The sequence below is a fragment of the Bison bison genome, unplaced genomic scaffold, assembly GCF_000754665.1.
Source record: "Bison bison bison isolate TAMUID 2011002044 unplaced genomic scaffold, Bison_UMD1.0 scf7180017864064, whole genome shotgun sequence".
NCBI lineage: Eukaryota > Metazoa > Chordata > Mammalia > Artiodactyla > Bovidae > Bison > Bison bison.
This window is the reverse complement of record NW_011494636.1, coordinates 3,320,309-3,342,769: the sequence shown is the minus strand read 5'-3', so window position 1 is coordinate 3,342,769 and position 22,461 is coordinate 3,320,309. Positions and strand designations below refer to the sequence as shown.

Below are 22,461 nucleotides of genomic sequence, written 5' to 3'. Positions count from 1 at the left end.
AGTGATTTTGGAGTCCCCCCAAAATAAAATCTGTCACTATTTCCATTGTTTCCCCATCTATTTGCCATGAAGTGATGGGACTAGATGCCATGATCTTAATTTTCTGAATGTTGAGTTTTAAGCCAACTTTTTCACTCTCCTCCTTCACTTTCTTCAAGAGGCTCTTTAGGTCTTCTTCTCTTTCTATCGTAAGGGTGGTGTCATCTGTGTATCTGAGGTTATTGATATTTCTCCCGGCAATCTTGATTCCAGCTTGTGCTTCATCCAGCCCAGCGTTTCTCATGACGTACTCTGCATATAAGTTAAATAAGCAGGGTGACAATATACAGCCTTGATGTCTCTATTTCCATACTTTAGCTCCAGTACTTCACATATTACAGGTATAAATAATTGTTGAATAAATAAAGGGACAGGTTAACAAATGAGATTAACAAATTAGGTAGTGACCAATGGTTGTGGATAACATGAAATTGTTAGAAATAGATCTGAATTATCTAGCATGAACTTTTGGGAAAATAGTGATGCCACTAGAAACCAAAGAGAAAGTGCATTGGCATCAGGCAGGGTGTGGGGGTTGGAGAAATAGTGGAAGATAATTGTTTTGGGACGTGTGTTTGAGGTGCCAGCAGAAGATCAAGGTTGAAGATTACTAACATTTATTCCAATTACTATACAATGATAGAAATTATTTTTTTCTGTGGTTTTCTAAAATACTTAACTACATAGACTAAAGTTCAAGGTTAAAAAAAAGATTGCTTTATTCCAGCAGTATAAGAGAAAATAAAATTTCTATAATACATTCTGAACATTGCTTTGGCAGAGAAAAGAGAAGAGAATGAGGAAATTTAAAAAAGAGAGAAGTAAATTATGTATTTCAAGGTAATGTTTACAAAAATCCTAGGAAGAGAAAATGAATTTGGGGGGAGGATAAAATTACCTTTTAGAATGTAATGCCTAAAGAAAACAATTTATTTTTTAAAAAGCTATTATAGTTAAAGACTGAAGATGAGAAAAAAAAAAGTATTTTTTAATAATAAAAGCCTTGGGGAGGGAAAACAAGATACCTTAGAGGGCAAGAATTTAAATCTGAATTATTTAGGTAAAAGGGTATTCTTATTTAGGAAATATTCCCATTAATACAATAATTCAGTATATTCTGTATACAAATTAGTGGTTTTTAAAAATATAACCAAAAAATAATAATGTTGATTTTGCAGTTGTGGTAAACAGAGTTTATTCTTTCTGTTTTAAATGAGAATCTTGCCTCAAGATCATATTTTAAAATGTGAATTATTGCATTATAGAGCAATAGAGGAGTATATATTTTAAAAATAGGTAAGAGAATTTAAGCAAATAAGATGAAAGATCATCTACTGTAGTAAGAACTCTAATGTTTAGAGTGAATTGGTCTTTTCTACACTGTGTATATTCACCCTAAGATTCAGTATTTCTTCAGGGAATTAGGCATGTCTTTATATCCCCACTGGAGAAGTCACTTATGATCTTGCACTTATAAATGCAATGCTCCTTTGGTGGATTGCTCCCATCTCATTTGGATCCACTGCAAGATGTCTCATATCTGTGATAAAACGGGGATATTCTCTTCAATCAAAGTCACAGAGCAAGTATTTTGAGAGCTTTGGGCATCAGTACTTAGAGTTTTTGGACTCCATTCTCAGACACGTGTGCCCTAGTTTGAGAAAATCTGATATACAAGACTGTCGGTTCACAAAATAGATAAATTAAGTGATGATTACTTGGATTTCAAAAGGATTTGCTTCAGTGTTCCTTAAAACAGGCACTTCTGAAGAGGGTAATTTAGCCAAAGTGGGCTGGAATACTGATAACCTAGAGGCATAGTTTCACTGTCTGTCATTAACCAGGTTAATGAAGTGTATAAATTTGGTCATGTTAGTCATTTCATTTATATGTTCTCTCTTACATTAAATTATAATGACTGTTACTTAATGATTCTTTTATGAACATTTCCTATGTGTTGGATATAGAAAGGTCATAGTCCTTGTCCTTACAGAGTTTACAGATTACAAAAGTAAAACAGATGTGTGAACAAATAAATGGAATACATTTTTGATGGTAGAGGCACGCTGGCTTATTAGGAGACCCAGTGTTCTAAACAAGATGAGAGGGTGAACTATGACAATTGGGGTTAACTGCAAACGTTAAGGAAAGGATGCTTTGTTAAAGAAATGAATCTGTGTCATTGACTGGGTTGGATATGGGACCCAAGAGGAACAGAGAGAAGAGTCTGAGGATGACTCCCAAGTTTTGTTCTAGAACCTTGGTTGAGTGGTAGTGCTGTTCATGAAGAGAGGGAATTGAGGAGGAGGAGGATTTGGGATGGGAGGAGATACTGAGATTAGCTTTGGACAAATTGAACATGAGTCCTGTGGAATAACCAAGTGATGTTGGTTAGGCAGTTGTATATTCCAGTTTGGAATTTAGAAAAGAGGACTGGGCTAAATTTAGGGATTAAAGAGTCCTCTGAAGAGACATGATTAGTAATGAATGAGATCGCCCAGGGAGAGCCAACAGATAAGAGAACAAAGAGGAACTCTGGACAGGAGGAATGTGTAAACAAAGAGGGCTGAGGAGTCATAAGGAGAACCTGGACTGGCTGCCACATGGACTAAGTGAAGGGAGAGCTTCAGGAATAAGGGAATGGAGAGAAGTCACATATGGAGAGATTCTGTGACCAATTAGAAAATAATTGGTGTCCTTTGCCAAAGCAAAGAGTATAAAGGGAATAGAGATTATTCAGTTCAGTTTAGTTGCTCAGTCGTGTCCGACTCTTTGCAACCCAGTGGACTGCAGCATGCCAGGCTTCCCTGACCATCACCAACTTCTAGAGCTTGCCCAAACTCATGTGCATTGAGTCAGTGATGCCATCCAACCATCTCATCCTCTGTTGTCCGCTTCTCCTCCTGCCCTCAATCTTTCCCAGCATAAGGGTCTTTTCAACTGAGTCAGGTCTTCGCATCAGGTGCCCAAAGTATTGGAGTTTCAGCTTCAGCATCAGTCCTTCCAATGAATATTCAGGACTGATTTCCTTTAGGGTGGACTGGTTGGATCTCCATGCAGTCAAAGGGACTCTCAAGAGTCTTCTCCAACACCACAGTTCTAAAGCATCATTTCTTCGGCACTCAGCTTTCTTTATAGTCTGACTCGCACATCCATACATGAGTACTGGAAAAATCATAGCTTGGACTAGATGGACTTTTGTTGGCAAAGTAATGTGTCTGCTTTTTAATATGATGTCTAATTTGGTCATAGCTTTTCTTCCAGAAATTATTAAGACTTATTAAAAAGGAAGGGAAGAGATGGGAGAGTAATTAAAGTTGTGTATTTGTGTGTGTGTGATGGGAGAGACTTGAGCTTTTCTGTAGGATGCAGGAAAGAGAAATATTGAAAATATTAAATACAAGAGAAATAGAATTATAATGAAACAAATTTCCTAATTTAGAGTGGCCAAGAGATGGGAGGGTTAATTAGTAAAAGGAAAAGACATACTTCTTCTTCCTTTTACAGTAAATAATAAAGGAGAGTATACAAATATAAGTAACTGGGTAGAGGAAATTTAAGGAGATGATTCTGGATAGTCTCAATTTTCTCTGTGAAGCAGGAAACAAAGTTGTCTGCTGAGAGAACAGATGTAGCTAAGGATAGGGGCATGAGGATAATGGTGTACATTTGTAATGTCACTTGTAGAAGAAAAGTGGGCAACAAACATGATAGATAGATAAATAGATAAGATGAGATAAGATAAGATTATAGCCTAGGATGGAAATATGAGAAGCATGGCTAGATTGCCCTAGAGGTTTTGGTCCAGTGGCATCTGGTCCCATCATTTCTTGGGAAATAGATGGGGAAACAGTGGAAACAGTGTCAGATTTTATTTTTTTGGGCTCCAAAATCACTGCAGATGGTGACTGCAGCCATGAAATTAAAAGATGCTTACTCCTGGGAAGAAAAGTTATGACCAACCTAGATAGCATATTCAAAAGCAGAGACATTACTTTGCCAACAAAGGTCTGTCTAGTCAAGGCTATGGTTTTTCCTGTGGTCATGTATGGATGTGAGAGTTGGACTGTGAAGAAGGCTGAGCGCCGAAGCATTGATGCTTTTGAACTGTGGTGTTGGAGAAGACTCTTGAGAGTCCCTTGGACTGCAAGGAGATCCAACCAGTCCATTCTGAAGGATTTCAGCCCTGGGATTTCTTTGGAAGGATTGATGCTAAAGCTGAAACTCCAGTACTTTGGCCACCTCATGTGAAGAGTGGACTCATTGGAATAGACTCTGATGCTGGGAGGGATTGGGGGCAGGAGGAGAAGGGGACGACAGAGGATGAGTTGGCTGGATGGCATCACTGACTCGATGGGTGTGAGTCTGAGTGAACTCCGGGAGTTGATGATGGACAGGGAGGCCTGGCATGCTGCGATTCATGGGGTCGAAAAGAGTTGGCCACGACTGAGTGACTGAACTGAACTCAACTGAAAGTCTCCTTGATACTATAGATATTAGCATTTTGGGCTCAGCTTTTAAGTAGAATGTTGCCAAGAAGTACACTGGGTGAAAGAAGAGAGCTACCAGTCTCTAGGTCTATGTTATCCACATGGTGGCCACTGTGCCCTTGTAGCACTCAAGCACTTAAAGGATGACTGGTTCAAATTGAGATGTGTTGTACATATGAGGTACACCAAGGACTTTGAATATTTAGTATGAAATAATAATGTAAAATAGCTCATTCATAATTTTTATATTAATTATTCACTGGAATTATATTTTAGATATATAGGGTTAAATAAATTGTATTCAGTTCAGTTCAGTCACTCATTCATGTCCAACTGTTTTCAAGCCCATGGACTGCAGCACACCAGGCCTCCCTGTCTATCACTAACTCCCAGAGTTTACTCAAACTCATGTCCATTGAGTCGGTGATGCCATCCAACCATCTCATCCTCTATCGTCCCCTTCTCCTCCCGCCTTTAATCTTTCCCAGCATCAGGGTCTTTTCCAATAAGTCAGTTCTTCGCATCAGGTGCCCAAAGTATTGGAGTTTCAGCTTCAGCATCAGTCCTTCCAATGAATATTCAGGACTGATTTCCTTTAGGATGGACTGGTTGGATCTCCTTGCAGTCCAAGGGACTCTCAAGAGTCTTCTCCAACACTACAGTTCAAAAGCATCAATTATTCAGCTCTCAGCTTTCTTTATTATTAAAATTAACTTCTCTTGTTTTACTTTTTAATGTGGCTCATGCTATTATATCTATTAGACTGTGCTGCTTTTGGTAACTGCGGGAGGCATTTAGATGATTTTTAAGTGCTAACCTCAGTATGGAATCTTAGCTGCTCAAAGTGACTTTAAAGGGAATTATAGTGGACCTGGGGCAGTTAGGAAATTAAAATTTTGATAAGAGTTTTCCCAAAGTGGTTGGATCTTTGAATACACTCTTTCTTTAGTGCTGGATGGAAAGTCTAAGATGGTCCATTAAACCAAATTATCCATATCTACAAAAGGTGAAAACTATTTGCATTGTCAATACAGTAGGAGGTTGTGAGATTCATATAAAATACTACCTGCTTTTTAAAATGAAAAGACTATGTGAGTGCTGCATGGTTAGTTATAACTTTAATATGAAGATGAGTTTATCTACTTCTGTGTGCCTACAATTTAGTCAGACAGTATTAGACATTTTATAGGCATTATCTCATTTAATTCAACCTAGCACTGATGGAGAAGGCACTGGCAACCCACTCCAGTACTCTTGCCTGGAAAATCCCATGGACTGAGGAGCCTGGTGGGCTGCAGTCCATGGGGTCGCTAAGAGTCGGACACGACTGAGCGACTTCACTTTCATTTTTCACTTTCATGCATTGGAGAAGGAAATGGCAACCCACTCCAGTGTTCTTGCCTGGAGAATCCCAGGGATGGGGGAGCCTGGTGGGCTGCCGTCTATGAGATCACACAGAGTCGGACACGACTGATATGACTTAGCAGCAGCAGCAGCAGCATTGCTGAACCTAAGCCTTGAATAAACTCTCTGTCCTACTTTATAAACTCAACTGTACCCATACTAGCACTTTTCTCACTGTGCTGCTATATAAGAGATTTCAGCAAGAATACTGATTATTTCAGGTGACTTTTGAGAGAGTAATTTCAAGAGAGTGGTGGTGAAAGCCAGATGGCAAGAATGTACTTACTAAGTGGTTTGGTCGCTAAGTCTTGTTGGACTTTTGCACCCCCATGGACTGTAGCCCACCAGACTCCTCTGTCCATGGGGTTTCTCAGACAAGAATACTGGAGAGGGTTGCCATTTCCTTCTCCAGGAGATCTTCCTGACCCAGGGATTGAACCTGTGTCTCCTGAATTGCCAGGTGACTCTTTACCACTGAGCCACCTGGGAAGCCCTACTTACTAAGTAGCAGCAGAGATTATCCTTTTGTGTAGAGATGAGGAAGAGAGGTGGAACATCAAAGTATCATTGAAAGTTCAGAGCAGGAAACAGACCAGCCAAGGTATTCTTTAAAAAGGGATTTTGATACAGGGAAAAAGTAGACATTAACAAGCATTAGAAGGGCTGCATAACCTGATATCAGGAGCTGCCATTGGAGTTGTTGAGTGTAAGGGCATTCCTGCATCTAGAAGCAGAAGTGGCTGCTGCTGCTGCCTCCACTGCTGCTACCATCACTGACTCTCATTTCTAGGAATCTGGTCACCCAGACAGTGAGTCTGGCCACCACAAATGCCTCCAAACATGCATTTCTTCCACCACCGGCTTTGTCTGCCAGTGACATTATCAGTGGAAGATGGGCTCTGCTCAGTTTTGCCTTCTAGATCTCACTAGCATGACATAACTTGCACCATGAAGGTAGTTTTTACATTTCTGACTTTCACCTAGAAGGGGGATAGAATGAGGAGTTGAAAGAGCCACTCTGTAGAATCCACCACGGCTGATTTACATTGCTTTTTCTGAACTATTTGTAAAGAACATAAGAAAAGGGAGAAGAATTTCTGAGCCAGAATATGCAAAGGGAATAGTATGTGTTTTCATGCTTGAAGTAGGGAAGAGCTTGGTGGCTTTGAAAAATTGGAAGAGGTTGATGTGACGAGACTATTTCAGGTGAGGGTAGAGAGGTAAGCAGATATTCGATCATGCAGGACTGTATAGCTTATGTTCAAATTTGTGGATTGTTCTCTTAAGAAAAGCATCAGAGGATGTGAGGCAGGAAAATGGTATAACTTGACTTATGTTTTATAGAGCCCACTCTGACTATTTTGTGGCGAATATATTTATCAAGAGCAGTGGATGAACCAGGAAGAAATCAATAGTCTAGAAATCAATGAGAATATGGTGGCAGAGTGAAGATAGAAAGTAGACTGCTAAGGGCCACATTTCAGCATTTGTAATGGCAGAATGTGGCAGTGACTCAGTTGTCAGAGATGCCAGAATGGGTCTTAGCTATTTCATTACTTTATTCCTTCATTACTTTATTTATATAGCTCCATTACTTTATTGAGCTGCAGGTCTCTTTAGGAAAGAAGTTTGAGCAGCAGTTATTTTATCAGGGTGTAGTAGACTGTGCACAACACTTTTTTTCCATGGGGGAGAGATTGAGAATGCCCCTCAAGTGTCTCGGTAGTGATGTGTCTATACAGGCTTACTTTGTTTTATTGTTCCACTTGATCAGGCTTCACTAATACCATGGGGTCTTTTGTTTGTGTGTTTGTTTTTAACAAACGGAAGGTTTGTAGCAACCCTGCCACAAGCAAGTCTGTCAACACTATTTTTCCAATAGTGCTCGCTCACTTCATGTCTGAGTCATATTTTGGCAGATCTCACAATATTTTGTACTTTTTCATTATTGTTTATATTTGTTGTAGTGATCTGTGACCAGTGATCTTCGATGCTGCTATTACTGAAGGCTCAGATGGTGGTTAGCATTTTTTAACTAATAATAACTAAGTTGGTTCTGTTGTGTCCAATTCTTTGTGACCCTATGGACTGTAGCCCTCCAGGCTCCTCTGTCCATGCGGATTCTTCAGACAAGAATACCAGAGTGGGTTGCCATGCCCTCCTCCAGGGTAACTTCCCAATCCAGGGATAAGACCCGTGTCTCACGTCTCCTGCACTGGCAGGTGGCTTCTTTACCACTAGTGCTACCTGGGAAAGCCAAGCATTTTTTAGCAATAGGTTATTTTTTAATTAAGGTATGTTCATTTTTTAAGATATAATGCTGCTGCTGCTGCTAAGTCGCTTCAGTCGTGTCCGACTCTGTGCGACCCCATAGACGGCAGCCCACCAGGCTCCCCCGTCCCTGGGATTCTCCAGGCAAGAACACAGGAGTGGGCTGCCATTTCCTTCTCCAATGTATGAAAGGAAAAGTCAAAGTGAAGTCACTTGGTCATGTCTGACTCTGTGCGACCCCATGGACTGCAGTCCACCAGGCTCCTCCGTCCATGGGATTTTCCAGGCGAGAGTACTGGAGTGGGGTGCCATTGCCTTCTCCAAGATATAATGCTATTGCACACTTAATAGACTAAAGTGTATTGCAAACATAACATATGCACCGGGAAACCAAAAAACTTGTGTGACTCACTTTATTGCAGTACTCACTTTGTTGCAGTGGTCTGGAATCAGATCCATAGTGTTTGCCAGGTAAAGCCTGTACTTCAAAGGTTAAATCTCCTATAATGTAATTTTTGGGAAAAACAGAAAAGAAATAGAAAAATATTTACTGAAAAGGAGTTTGTTTCCTCTATATTAATGTTTATGTTCTCAGACTTTACGTACAAACAAGTCCTTGTGCGTTTTGCTGAAATACAAAGCAAGTCACATAAAAGCAAACAAAAAGATTTGTCCAACAATTTTAAAAAAGGAGAACCAGGAGAACCAAATCATTTTACATATAAAAAAATACCTGTGTCAAATGAGACCTTATGTCAGCCAGTGCCTACTATTGACTGCAGTAGCAAAAGCTCAGTTGGAGGCAGTGACTACTGTGACCTGTGGTCTGTTGGAGCCTGTGGAGAAGATAGGATTGAATTGTCTAAATGGTTCACCTGAAATTACACTTAATGATGACCCTCTTCAGGTTCTATAAATTTACATTATAGCTAATTTCTATTTAATTAAAAGGGAGCTGTGAAGCTTGTCAGAGGTAATGATTCCTCTTATATAAATAATTCATGTGGTCTCTAGAGCTAATGAGAGTATTTACTGTAAATTCTCCAATGGCTCATTCAATGAGACTAATATATAAGTAGATGTGTTTAGTTTTGCAATTATTTTTTCTAGAAGGATCCTTAGACTTATAGAAAGTAGCTTTTGGATCTCTTCTCTGATTTCCTTTCCTATTTCTGATTCCTTTTGGTGTTTCAATAACTTGTTTAGTTGTGAATTAGCCTGGTATTGGTCATCTCCCAGGAATGTGAAACTGTAACTGCATTAGTTAATACAAAGTTGCATGGAAATGGGAAAAATGTTTGGTGGTTAAGGTTTGGTAAGATATATTTGGAGTATCAGAGGAGTCAAGAAGAGGGCTTAGCATGTACTTTTTAATATTATAGGACTCTGCCGAAGAGCACCAGTAATGGCTAGAAACTTGAGTGTTTGCTGTTTTAATTATAGTGGTTGTTTCATTGGCCTTTGATATTAAATTCTGTTACCCTTGTTGTCTATAAATGACGGTAGTGGTTGTAACATTTCTTTTGTTTCACAACTCTTTTAGGATTGCTAAGATTGGAGCCATGCTAGTTCCTCTGTTAAGATTTATCCTCTTATCTATAGCACTACTAACATGGTTATCCTATAGATTAAGGATAACCTATAGATTAAGGTTATCCAAGAGATTAAGCCAAGAATTTTTTTCCTTTTACTTAAAATTTTCCCCTAATTAGGCTAATGACTAGCTGTGATTATGCACCATATGTCACTCATTTTATGACTGTATTCTAGCTGCTGCTGCTGCTGCTGCTAAGTCGCTTCAGTCATGTCTGACTCTGTGCAACCCCATAAATGGCAGCCCACCAGGCTCCGCTGTCCACAAGATTCTCTAGGCAAGAATACCGAGTGGGTTGCAATTTCCTTCTCCAAACTGTATTCTAGAGTTGGTCACAAAGTTGTTGTTCTTAAAACTTCCATAATCAGTGAATTTTACAAATCTCTTCCAGATTTAATTCATTTTTTAAGTGGAAGGTGATTTTCATTCTTGTGTATCTCTTCTGTATCAGGGAGAACTGAAACAGATTAGCTTTCTAGGGAAGCAGTTTGTTTTCTTTGTCCACACATACTTTGTCAGTCTGATAGACCTATTATTGAATAGACAATAATATTCTTTATAATACACGCAGTAATAGAATAATTATGTAAACCTCCTCTTCTTTGTTTTCAGTATTGTATTACCATTCTACTTAGTACATTTTTTCCCCCATGTCTTTGACTTAAAGGTCATTCTTTAAACCATATTTCTTCCTCCCACTCACAGGGTTACCTGAATAGAATTTTTAGTACTTAAAATGAGCTGTTCAAGCATTTGACTTGATGGAGCTGAGAAGGCAAGGTTGTGGTGGGGGATGAATATGCCAGAAATTCAGTATAGTTTGAAAGACTTCTAAGTGCAAATAAACAGTCCTCTTTAAAGAGTCTTACTTTCTCAGCATAATCCCTCACTTATAATATTGTGATAACTTAAAATTTACCTGTTAAATTTAAATTGCATGTTGATACTTCTGTTGCTTTTATTTACCTGGTACACCTCTCTGCTTCATTATGGGAGTGGAACTGCATGGTAGGAGGGTTTTCACCATACAATACAAGGAGAGTGAGGAACATGGATCTATTGGGAATGATTAGGGAATGTCTCTCAGGAAATGAGGGGGGAAATGATCAATGGAGGAGTTTTCTAGGCTTTCACTTTAAACATTTCAATATTTTTTACTCTTATAGGGCATATTTGATATTTTACAATGGTCAAATCTAACATAAATGTATTACCTTTAAAAAAAAAAACTGATCCAAAACGAAAGTCTAAATTTGAACAACAGATATGAACCGCATGGACTGTAACCTACCAGGCTCCTCCATCCATGGGATTCTCCAGGCAAGAATACTGGAGTGGGTTGCCATTCCCTTCCCTTGGGGATTGTCCCAACCGAGGGATCAAACAGAGTCTCCCACACTGCAGGCAGAGTCTTTAACTGCTCTGCTGCTAAGTCACTTCAGTCATGTCCGACTCTGTGCGACCCCATAGACGGCAGCCCACCAGGCTCCCCCGTCCCTGGGATTCTCCAGGCAAGAACACTGGAGTGGGTTGCCATTTCCTTCTCCAATGCATGAAAGTGAAGTCGCTCAGTCGTGTCCGACTCCTAGCGACCCCATGGACTGCAGCCTACCAGGCTCCTCCGTCCATGGGATTTTCCAGGCAAGACTACTGGAGTGGGGTGCCATCACCTTCTCTGTTAACTGCTCTAAAATACTTCTACTTACTCTAATTATCACAACAACATTGTAGTTAAGTCCTGTTTTTAATCGATATTTTACAAAGGAGAACATTACAATAGGCAGAAAGGTTAAGCCACATGGCATGGCCACACCACTCGTAAGTGACAGAAGCAAATTTCAAATCCAGAGAGCCTTTCTCCACAGTCCTTATCCTTCATTCTGCTGCTTACTGGCTTTTTGAATAGCAGTGCTGGCATTTTATGTCAGTCAGAAATATTTAGCAAACACTTGCTGTGTGTTCATCCCTAGTGGCTCAGTTGTTGAAGAATCTGCCTGCAATGCAGGAGACCCCAGTTTGATCCCTGGGTCAGGAAGATCCTCTGGAGAAGGAAATGGCAACCCACTCCAGTAGGCTTGCCTGGAGAATTCTATGGACAGAGGAGCCAGGCAAGTTACAGTCCGTGTGATCACAGAGTCCGACACAACTGTGCGACTAATGTTCAAATTCCACCTTTCATAAATAAGGCCTAGAATACTAAGCAAGTCTTATGTTGTGTCAAAGGGGAGTCTAATGGAAACTTACTGAAATAGGCACACAGAAAAACTATGATCGCAAGTCAGGGATATACAGTAGGAACATAGATTCCTGTACGAGCAGTGGGAATGGAAAGATTACTCTGGGAGGAATTCAAGTTAGTTTTATAGAGGAAATTATGTTGTTGGGATTTTAGGTTTCAGGGAAGGTGTGTGTGAGGCCTAAAGGATAGATTTAGGCAGAATGTGGAGGAATATGAATGACACACTAACAAGCTGAGACATTAGGTCATAGCAAGTGAGTAGCATACTAATGTCTGTGTTTTACACATAAAATGATAGTAGCTAGTGTGAATTAAAGGTAACTTACTACGTTTGGAGAAATGGAAATGTCAGTAAGATGAGTTTTTCATCAGTGTGGCAGATAACAAATATATACCCATCTTTCCCTCCCTTTCCAATCCTCAGAAACTATGGGAGATGTATTTTACCTTGTTTTATTTAAAAGAGGAAATCTCCAGCCAAGCTGGAAAACAAGAGAGTGCTTAACTTTAGCAGGCCATCAACTTCGAAAGACAAAAGCGGGTAGGATTGGACTGTTAAGGAGAAGCCTACTCTAAAGCACGAAGGAGAGGCCTACTCAGAAGGGGCAGGGCATCTGACTGTATATCAGATGATGTGGACACGATGCCCAGGAGGGGCCTTGAGCCATTCATTAGTAGGGTGATGGGTGAGGAGGCTGCATGAAGAGCAGCAGAGTCCACCAGCCATTTCCCCTTTGCTTGCTTATGCTGAGTGGAAGACAGCTGATGCTTTTAGCCAGGGCCCAAGGCCATGAATATGGGGCTTTAGCTAGAGGTAGAAGGCATTGGAGGAGGAAATGGCAACCCACTCCAGTGTTCTTGCCTGGAGAATCCCAGGGACAGCAGGGCCTGGTGGGCTGCCGTCTATGGGGTCACACAGAGTCGGACACGACTGAAGCGACTTAGCAGCTTAGCAGCAGCAGCTAGAGGTAATGTGGTGGGTAGGTAGCTAGTGACACCCGGGAAAAATGAGAAACCCTGCCTCCTTAAGAAAAGCAATGAGCATACCTTATAATATGTTGGTATGTCCCTGCCCTCTGTGACAGGTAAATAGAGAATTTCAAAGATAAAGAGTCAGGAGTTCCACCCATTTGCAGTTAATTCATATCATAAAGAAGACACCAAATACAACAAACGTAATCAACACCTAAGGCAAGCAAACTACTGGAGCTAACAAGAGTCTTTAATATAGTTGGCATCCCCAGAAAAAGAATATTGGATCCATAAAAATCATTACAGATACAGAAAACTTAAAATATAATTTTTGAAATGTTAAAAATACTTAGAAAATGAGTAGAATTCTGCAGTGGACCCAGTTTAAAAGCAGATTATTGAGCTGACAGGTCAAATGGAGGAATTCTCCCAGAATATAACACAAATAGACAATTAGATGGAGAATATAAAAAGATAGAGGCAAGATAGAATCATCAGTTTCAATATCTGTTACATGGAAATGGCTGGTTAAAAAAAAGGAAGAAATAAAATGGAGGAGAGAAAACAATAAAAGAAATAATAAACTGAAAATATGTATCTTCAAATTAGATTGGACTATTGAGTATGGAGGAGAATGACCAGTAAATGGCCAATGCCTAGATAAAGAGATAATTCAAAACCTTCCAGAAAAGAGAAAAAAATTACGTAAAAGGAATGGTAATCAGATTTCAGTAGTCCACATGTGTTTTGTCATACATGCTGTATATACACATGCATTATATATACATGTGCATGTGTGCCTGTCTGTGTGGGTGTATGTTTGTATGTATGTAATTAGTAGATGCCATGGAGGGCTGCTCAGATCCCCATCTGCCCTTCAGGACTGAAATGCACAGTCCCCAGCTGCTGGGAGTATTAGCAGCTGACAGTAACACAGTAAGTCCCTCTCCAGAGACTGCTGTCTGCTGAAGAAAAGCCATCTGTCCAAAGACATGCCCCCTTCCTTGGAGTGGCCTCTGTCCAGTGACTTGTCAGTTTGGAGAAATAAAAGTCTGACCCGTTTGTGTCAGTTGAGGACAACTCTGAAGCTCCAGAGCTCCTTGTAGGATTACCTGGGGCAACTGCTGTTACTGCATTGAACTTCAACTTCTCCCTCTGCCCAGTCTTGTTTTCCTCACTTCCCCACAAGTATAGATCCTAAGGCTACTCCCCAATAAACTTCCTGCATGCAAATGTCTACCTCAGAGTTGGTATCTCAGAGAATGCAACCTATGACAATATTCTTTTCCACTACTCATGTGTGTGTACATGCGTCTCTCTGTGACCCTATGGACTGTAGCCTACCAGGCTCCTCTGTCCATAGGATTCTCCAGGCAAGGATACTGGAGTGCGTTGCCATTTCCTACTCCAGGGGATCCTCCCAACCCAGAGATTGAAGCCTTGTCTCCTGCTTTGGCAGGTGGGCTCTTTACCACTGCACCACCTGGGGAGCCCCCACTATCCATGAGACCGTCACCAAAATGGACTCTGCATTAGGACACAAAGAAAATCTGACAAATCTTTTCAAAAGAAGACCAAAGAAACTGCACTCTCTGACCACAGTACAACATCCCTCCAACACACCAGTCTCTCCAGAGTTCAAGTGCTGTGCACGTAGCAGACACCTACGTGAAAGTGATATTTCAGAGTGAGTCACTTCCAAGTTTTTCCCCTAATCTGAAACAGTAAGGAAAAGAAAAGAAGTATTCACCTTTCATTCACCTTTCGTAATTTTCCAAAGTACATTGTATTTCACAGAATGGCAGCTTACCACCACATAAGTAGAGTAGGTGTTTAATATCAGGTACTTCATTCCCAGACAATTATGAGGAATGGAATGAAAATAATTGAATATGAAATAAAATATAAAGTCATCCTTATCTGCTAGTTGATCAAATGTTTTTCTTCAACTTGATAACATTTGTAACTGACATTTGATAGAAATCTTGAAACTATGACTTAAGTAATTAAATGCATGCCTTTAAAATGTGCTGAAGTGATGAAATCACAGCTGTGAACGCTGCTCAGCATCCCAGCACCATACCCTACGCCTGTCATAATTCTTGGTGATTTGCATATTCATACAGGTAATCTATTCCTTAGGGCTTCCCTGGTGACACAGACAGTAAAGAATCCACCTGTAATGCGGGAGACCTGGGTTTGATCCTTGGGTTGGGAAGATCCCCTAGAGAAGGACATGACAGCCCACTCCAGTATTCTTGCCTAGAGAATCCCCATGGACAGAGGAGCCTGGTGGGCTACAGTCCATGGGGTGGCAAAGAGTCAGACACAACTGAGCGACTCAGCACAGCACAGCACAGCACAGCACAGTCCATTCCATACCTTGGCCTCTCCAGCTGTTGTCCTCCTTTCTTTCAACCTTCTTTCTTTTCACCTGACCTCAGCATGGTTATACCTTAAAATTGTCATTATAAATCTTTATAACCCCATCTCTGCCCACCCCCAGTAATTCCAATTTCAAATATCCAGTCTCTTAACTTTCCAGCTCATTTCTTCTAACACACAGATTTCCATAAATCATCCCATTCCACTAGGAGCTCTGATGCACTGATCTACCTTTTCATTGTGTCTCACCCTTTTCCTTGTCCTCCCCCACTTTACTTTCTTCCTCAATTAAAAAAAATTTTGTCCATCATTATCATCATTTTCTTACATACACCCTGAGCCTCCCTCACCCCTCTCTCGTGTTGTTTTGATAAAACCCCAGCCCTCATTAAGTTCAACTTTCTGCCTCACCTTTGCCTGTGTCCATGACTGGAGAACACACAGCTGTTCTGAATAATCTGTCTTTTGTGATCACTGACCTCAAGAGGGCCCTTAGTGCCTGAGTCACATCCATTTTTCTAGTTCATTCACTTTTCTCCTCTCTTAAAATGTTATCTCATGCTTTCTTTTCTCTCCTCAGATCCCCAAAACTTCCTCCCCATCCTTCCTCTCAGTTGGTGACAATCTTGCTGACTTTTTTCACTTGAAAATAGTCAAAATGAGTAAAAAAAAAGTATCTAGAAGGAACTTTAGAAATGTTCTATATTCTGTTTAAGATGAGAGTTGCTGAGTATATACATTTGACAGAATTCATGGGGCAGTACACTGTAAACCAATGCATGTTATCATATGTAAATTATACCTCAGTAAAACTTAAAAGTAGAGAAAGAACTTCCGTAAGTTCCAGCTACCACATAAACCCACAGCTATAACTGGGCCCGTGTACTGTCTTGATGTTTAGGATGAATGCTTCATGCTCTTAGATAAGGCCAACTTCTCTACTTAGTCGCTTGCTTCCATCTCTCCAACAACTCTTTCTTCTCCCTTCTGCTTCATCAGTTTTCCCCTTTGTTGGGTTGTTCCTATCACCATAAAACCATACTATTATTTCTCCAACTGTGAAAGTCACATCCCGTCTCTCTCTGTCAAAAAAAAAAAAAAACCGTCTCTTTATCCCATCTCTCTCTCCAGTACTGCTCCATTTCTTTCCCCTTTGCAGTAAAACTCCTTAACTCTTGTATGCAATGATGATTGAGGGCAAATTGTTTCAGCTATTTAGGAACGTAGTTTGACAGGACTTAGGGAAACTGAGTATGTATATTCCCTAAGGTTACAGAAAAGCTGCACATATGCACCATGTACCAAAAGGCTTGTAGCAGAATTGTTTGTGTGTGCATACATGTGTGTGTATGTGTGAGCTAGAGAGAGAGGTGGGAGGATACAGAGAGAGGTGGGAGAGAGAGAGATTAACTGAATGTCAGTCATCAGGAAAATAGATAAACTATGTTCTGTCCTACACTGGGGGCTTCCCTGGTGGCTCAGAGGTAAAGAAACAACCTGCAAATTCAGGAGACTTGGGTTTAGTTGCTGGATTGGGAAGATTCCCTGGAGAAGGGAATGGCAACCCACTCCAGTATTCTTGCCTGGAAAATCCCATGGACAGAGGAGCCTGGCAGGCTACAGTCCATGGGGTTGTAAAACAGTCGGGTACAATTTAGCTGCTTAACAGTCATACATTGGAATATATATGGTAACAAAAATGAGTTACAGCTACACATATTTACATGGACAAATATGAAAAACAATGCCTTGAAAAAATAACAGGGTAATAATGGTAACCTCTGGATGGAGACAGCACAGGGGGCCTTGGAAGTTATTTTAATATTATTTTAATTCTGCTCAGTGGCGTGTACACAGGCATTTGTTTCATTATTATTCCTAAATATTCATGTGGCGTCAATGTCTTTTTTGCATGTACAATATATTTCAAAATTAAAATAGGATTTTAGAAAATCTTTAACTTAGAAAAACAAAGACTATTAAGTATATCACTGATATTCCCATGTCTTCAGTTTTTTTAACCTCATTTCTTTTACCCACAATTGTATGAGTTATTTGTAACTTTTTTCCCCTAAGTGTGAGGTAGCACTAAACTGATACAACTGTTATATTTTTAAAAAAACCTTTTGAAATCAATGCTGTCAGACTACTTCATTTTAAATTAAGTCGTTAGGATCTCTATTGTCTTTATAAAATACAAGTCTCTCACAATAATGAACTGGGTTCATATTTTATGTGATTCCTGTAATCTGTTGATAAGAAGAGATGTAATTGTTGTTGCCTTCAACATAGATTACAGTGGATGTTACATTGGGCCAGGTGAAAGTTTTGTGAGTCAACTGAGAATGTTCATTGCTCAGTTTTCATGCATTCATGTTGTTTCTAGGAAAAATCATTACCAGTAACATATACATGTATCTCATTAATGAATAATTCAGGTGTTTCATATAGCTGGTGGTTTTTTTCCTTTTAATTAACACTACATGACTGACTTTAATCTATATGTGAATGTGTTTTTAACAGGAAATTGCCCGACATTTACGCCCTGGAACCCTCCGAGCAATCTTTGGTAAAACTAAGATCCAGAATGCTGTTCACTGTACAGATCTGCCAGAAGATGGTCTATTAGAGGTAAGATGAAGAAGGGTAAATATCCTATTTATATTTCAAGCTCATAAATAATCTCAGTGGTTCTAGTGTAAAAGGAACCTTTTAGTACTCTTGGATTACAATGCTCTTTGGCCATCTGATAACTTCAGACTGCAGCATTAAGACCAAGTTGTAGGATGCTGTTTGAAATAGGTTCTGTAATAAATATGATAAATGTTTTATAGGAAGTATTTTAATCTTAACAGTAACTCTAACAGGCTGACATTATCATGTCAGAGAAGTTAATTAACATCCTCAGATCAAACAAATAATAGAGGACAAAGCTGTATTTTAACTTCTCATTTGTTTAATTAACATAAGAAACAATGAAAAAAATTACAAGAAGATGAATGAAAATTGTTCTGGTTTGGGGTTAAGAAAATCATTTTACAGCTAAAGGAAAGAGACCTTAAAGAAGAGATTGGTATTTTTAACTTCTTATAGTTTAAAAGGTTTTTTTTGTGTCAAGGGGCTAAATGGAATTAAAAGACAAATGATGAATTTAAGTGATTATAGCATTAACGGCAGAAGACTGATTGCTATCCTTAATACATATTTATTTCAGTAAGTGTTATGTTTTATATCAAATCTATCAGTCTTTTTATCTTTGAAGTCATATGTAGAAAAGCCTTCCCAAACATTTTGTTTTTGCTTTCTTACACTGAGATATGCATCTCACCTGGAATTTATTTGCTGAATGATGTGAGGTATGGATCAAGTCAGCTGTCACAACATTGCTTTTTAAATCCTTCTGTTTTTCATTGTTATTTTTCATTTATTGAATACTTTATGCACCTGTGCCTGTTTCTTAACCTTGCATTTTATTCCATTGGTCTGTGCCAGAAGAATACTATTTTTTATTGTTATAGTTTATTCATACTTTTAAAACATTTTCTTGTTTATTCTCTGAAACTTATTCCTCTGAATGAACTTTACATGAGTTTACCAGTTTCTTACCCCATCCTCACAAGATACCAATAGGACCTTGACTGACTTATATGTTTATAAATTAATGTTTATGTTTATAAATTAATATGTTTATAAATCTGGATGTGACAAAAGTATAATAATAGTTCATCAAATGCATATATGATATGCCTCTTTTATATATGGGTCTTAGACATAGTGTATTACATTTATTTCTATTAGTTTTCATTTTAGTTGCTATAAAGAATGACTTTGCTAACTCCATTAAGACTGTTATAATTTGGGATGTTAATCTGCTAAAATCTTATCCAAACTGCACTGTGGAATGAAATGTAGACATACATACTTCTGAAATGTAAAAATGTAACAATTTTATTTTTAATTACCCAAAGTATTAACTATTTATTCTATACTTCACCTATTTTATAAATATTCCTTTTGCCTTCTGATAATTTAGGAACTATAAATTAGGCTTGAATTCAGACTGTTGTTCAGTGAAACTGAAATATTATTAACCATGAATTTTATGCCCATTAAAAAATATCCAAGGTATGCTTGTGATTTTGCTCATACAATTTGAAATAGGTTATTACGGCCTGCAGTTTACAAAGCCATTTACTGATTAAAATCTCAAACCAAACTACACAAGAGATCTAATTGCAGATTAATGGCTGTGTGGTTCAGAGAATTAATCAAAAACCAGAGACTGGAGCTCCAATAGCCTCCTTTCACCTTGCTGATAATTCATACTTGATGTGCCCTGGAATAAGTCACTTTTTCTTTCCATTTGTCACTTGTCTTATCAACAAAATGGAATAAAGAATGCTGATACCATCAGGGGATATTCTGTTAGTTAGCAATTAACTATTTGCAGATTGTAACTTAGCTTTAAGTGGTAAAATATTATTTAAGGGGGAAAAAAAACCCATGAGACCCAAAGAATTATCTGCTTATAGGTTTTTAAAGTGAAATTCAAAGTGACACAAAGACAAGCTCTCTGGACAGGACCTTTCCTTTGCACTTAGATCTACTATTCATGAAAGGAATATCCTTTTGATGTAGAATGACCATAAAATGTGTTGCCCAATCCAGAATTCAGCAGATAGGGTGTGAGAACAAAAGGTATAAATAAGAACTGTCATTGGCACACTGGAATCACGGGTGCCCTAGTTATATGGAAAGAAGGAACAACCTACTTCTCCTTTTTCTCATGTGATGTTTACTGAGCTAAATTTATTTGTGTCACGTGTGAGGAGCTCAGAAAATATGGTGTCAATTTATATTTTGTCACCATCCATTATCTTATTTAGTTATTCTTACAGCAAAGAATTATCGAGTGCGTTTTAACTTCCTGACGTTGAAATAGGATTTCAAAATCAAACAAGACATTTTTTTCTGTCCTCATTGAGTTTACAGTAAGTCTTAGAGGTCAAGGATCTTAGCGAGAGTGTAAAAATCTGATGTCATTGAATGCTGCTATTGTGACACAGCCAGTTTTGTGGTTATAGGGAAAAATGACAGCCTCATTTTAGTATGAGACATTGTAAGATGTTATTTTGCTGGTGCCATGCACAGAGACTATTGGTAGTAATTATAAAGATATTAAACTTATGCTTTAAAGAAAACATTAATGGAAAATGTTTAGCTTAACTTGTAATAAAGAAATAGTAGTTTTCTACTAGTGGCAAAGAAGTTTTAAAGTATCAGTGCCCACTTCTGGTAAGGCTACAGTAATATTGATACCCTCATATTGCTGATGACAGCTATGTGGTAGTGGGTATTGAAAGCCATGGGATTTTTTCATATACTTTGTCCCAGAATTCTACTTAGAATCACACCAAAGGGGAGAGATAGCAGCACAACTCCTAAATGGGAAGTTCATTTAAGAAGTATTTGTGGTACATGGAACTCTGCTCACTGTTATGTGACAGCCCAGATGGGAGAGGAGCTTGGGGGAGAATGGATACATGTTTATGTATGGCACAGTCCCTTTGCCATTCGCCTGAAACTATCACAGTATTGTTAATTGGCTATACCCCAATACAAAATTAAAAGTTTAAAGAAATTTTTTTAGAAAGTGATATGAGGGAACTCTCTGGTTGCCCAGTGTTTAGGACTAGGTTCTTTCACTACTAGGGCCTGGGTTCAATCCCTGGTCAGGGAACTAAGGTCCTGCAAGTAGTGTGGCAAATAATAATAATAAAATAAAAAGAAGTATTTTTGGTAATTAAATTGAAAATAGAGTACATATCTAAAGATACATCAATGTTCATCCTCTGATTAAGCTTCCTTAAAGCTTAATCAGTAAAGGTCCATCTGTGTGTTTTCATAGCACTTTCCTTTCCTCTAATACATTAGTGTGGTCAAGAGTCAACATAGATCTGTGCTCTAGGCCCTAGAGTCTAGGGAAAATTATTCAATTCATTGTGCCTAGGATTCCTAGGTACAATGAAAGGAAGATAATAGCAGTATCGGACCTATCAGATAGCACAGTATCTAACACATGTTACTTATTGAACAAATGATAGCAATTATATTATTTCAGCACTTATTTTGCTTATAGATTATTCCCAGTGAGACTTGGTACTTGTAGGGAAGAGATTCTGTCTTGTCTGGGCTAGCGAAACTCTTTGCTAAGTCAGTTTTTAAAGAAAAGATGGAAGACTTTGGTTAAATAAATTATAGTTAATGTACTAATCTCTAACCTTTTTTCTTTAATGTTGATAATGAAGACTCTACAGTAGTGGTTCCTAGCCTTGGTTGTATGTTAGGATCACCTGGGCAGTTTTTAGAGTACTGATGTCAAGACCCAACTTTCAAGATTCTAATTTTTTTTAAAAGTAATTTCAAGCTTAGTATACAAAGTTTTTAAAAAATAAATGTCTGGGATTAAGTTGCCAATATAATTCCCCATTTTTCTGAATATTTTAGTGTGTATTTTTTAACATAAAGGAATATTTTCCTACATAACCATATCAGTTCAGATCAGTCGTTCAGTCATGTCCAACTCTTTGCTGCCGCATGGACTGCAGGACACCAGGCTTCCCTGTCCATCACCAACTCCTGGAGTCCACCCAAACCCACATCCATCTACTCAGTGATGCCATCCAACCATCTCATCCTCTGTTGTCCCCTTCTCCTCCTGCCCTCAATCTTTCCCAGGATCAGGGTCTTTTCAAATGAGTCAGCTCTTCACATCAGGTGGCCAAAGTATTGGAGTTTCAGCTTCAGCATCAGTCCTTCCAATGATAGTCAGGACTGATTTCCTTTAGGATTGACTGGTTTGATCTCCTTGCAGTCCAAGGGACTGTCTTGTTGGAGTCCCTTCTCCAACACCACAGTTCAAAAGCATCAGTTCTTCAGTGCTCAGCTTTCTTTAGAGTCCAACTCTCACATCCATACAGGACTACTGGAAAAACGATAGCTTTGATTAGATGGACCTTTGTTGGCAAAGTAATGTCTCTATTTTTTAATATGCTGTCTAGTTTGGT

General features: G+C 38.9%; 1 protein-coding gene across 1 annotated transcript in view; it reads left to right on the top strand.

Annotated features, from left to right (window-relative positions):
• The window catches only part of NME7 (NME/NM23 family member 7), a 248,899-nt gene that overhangs the window by 170,481 nt on the left and 55,957 nt on the right, over window positions 1-22,461 (top strand). Inside the window, exon 11 of the mRNA XM_010836690.1 lies at window positions 17,918-18,025. Coding sequence (XP_010834992.1) covers window positions 17,918-18,025 — 108 coding nt within the window. The remainder of the gene's footprint in view (window positions 1-17,917; window positions 18,026-22,461) is intronic.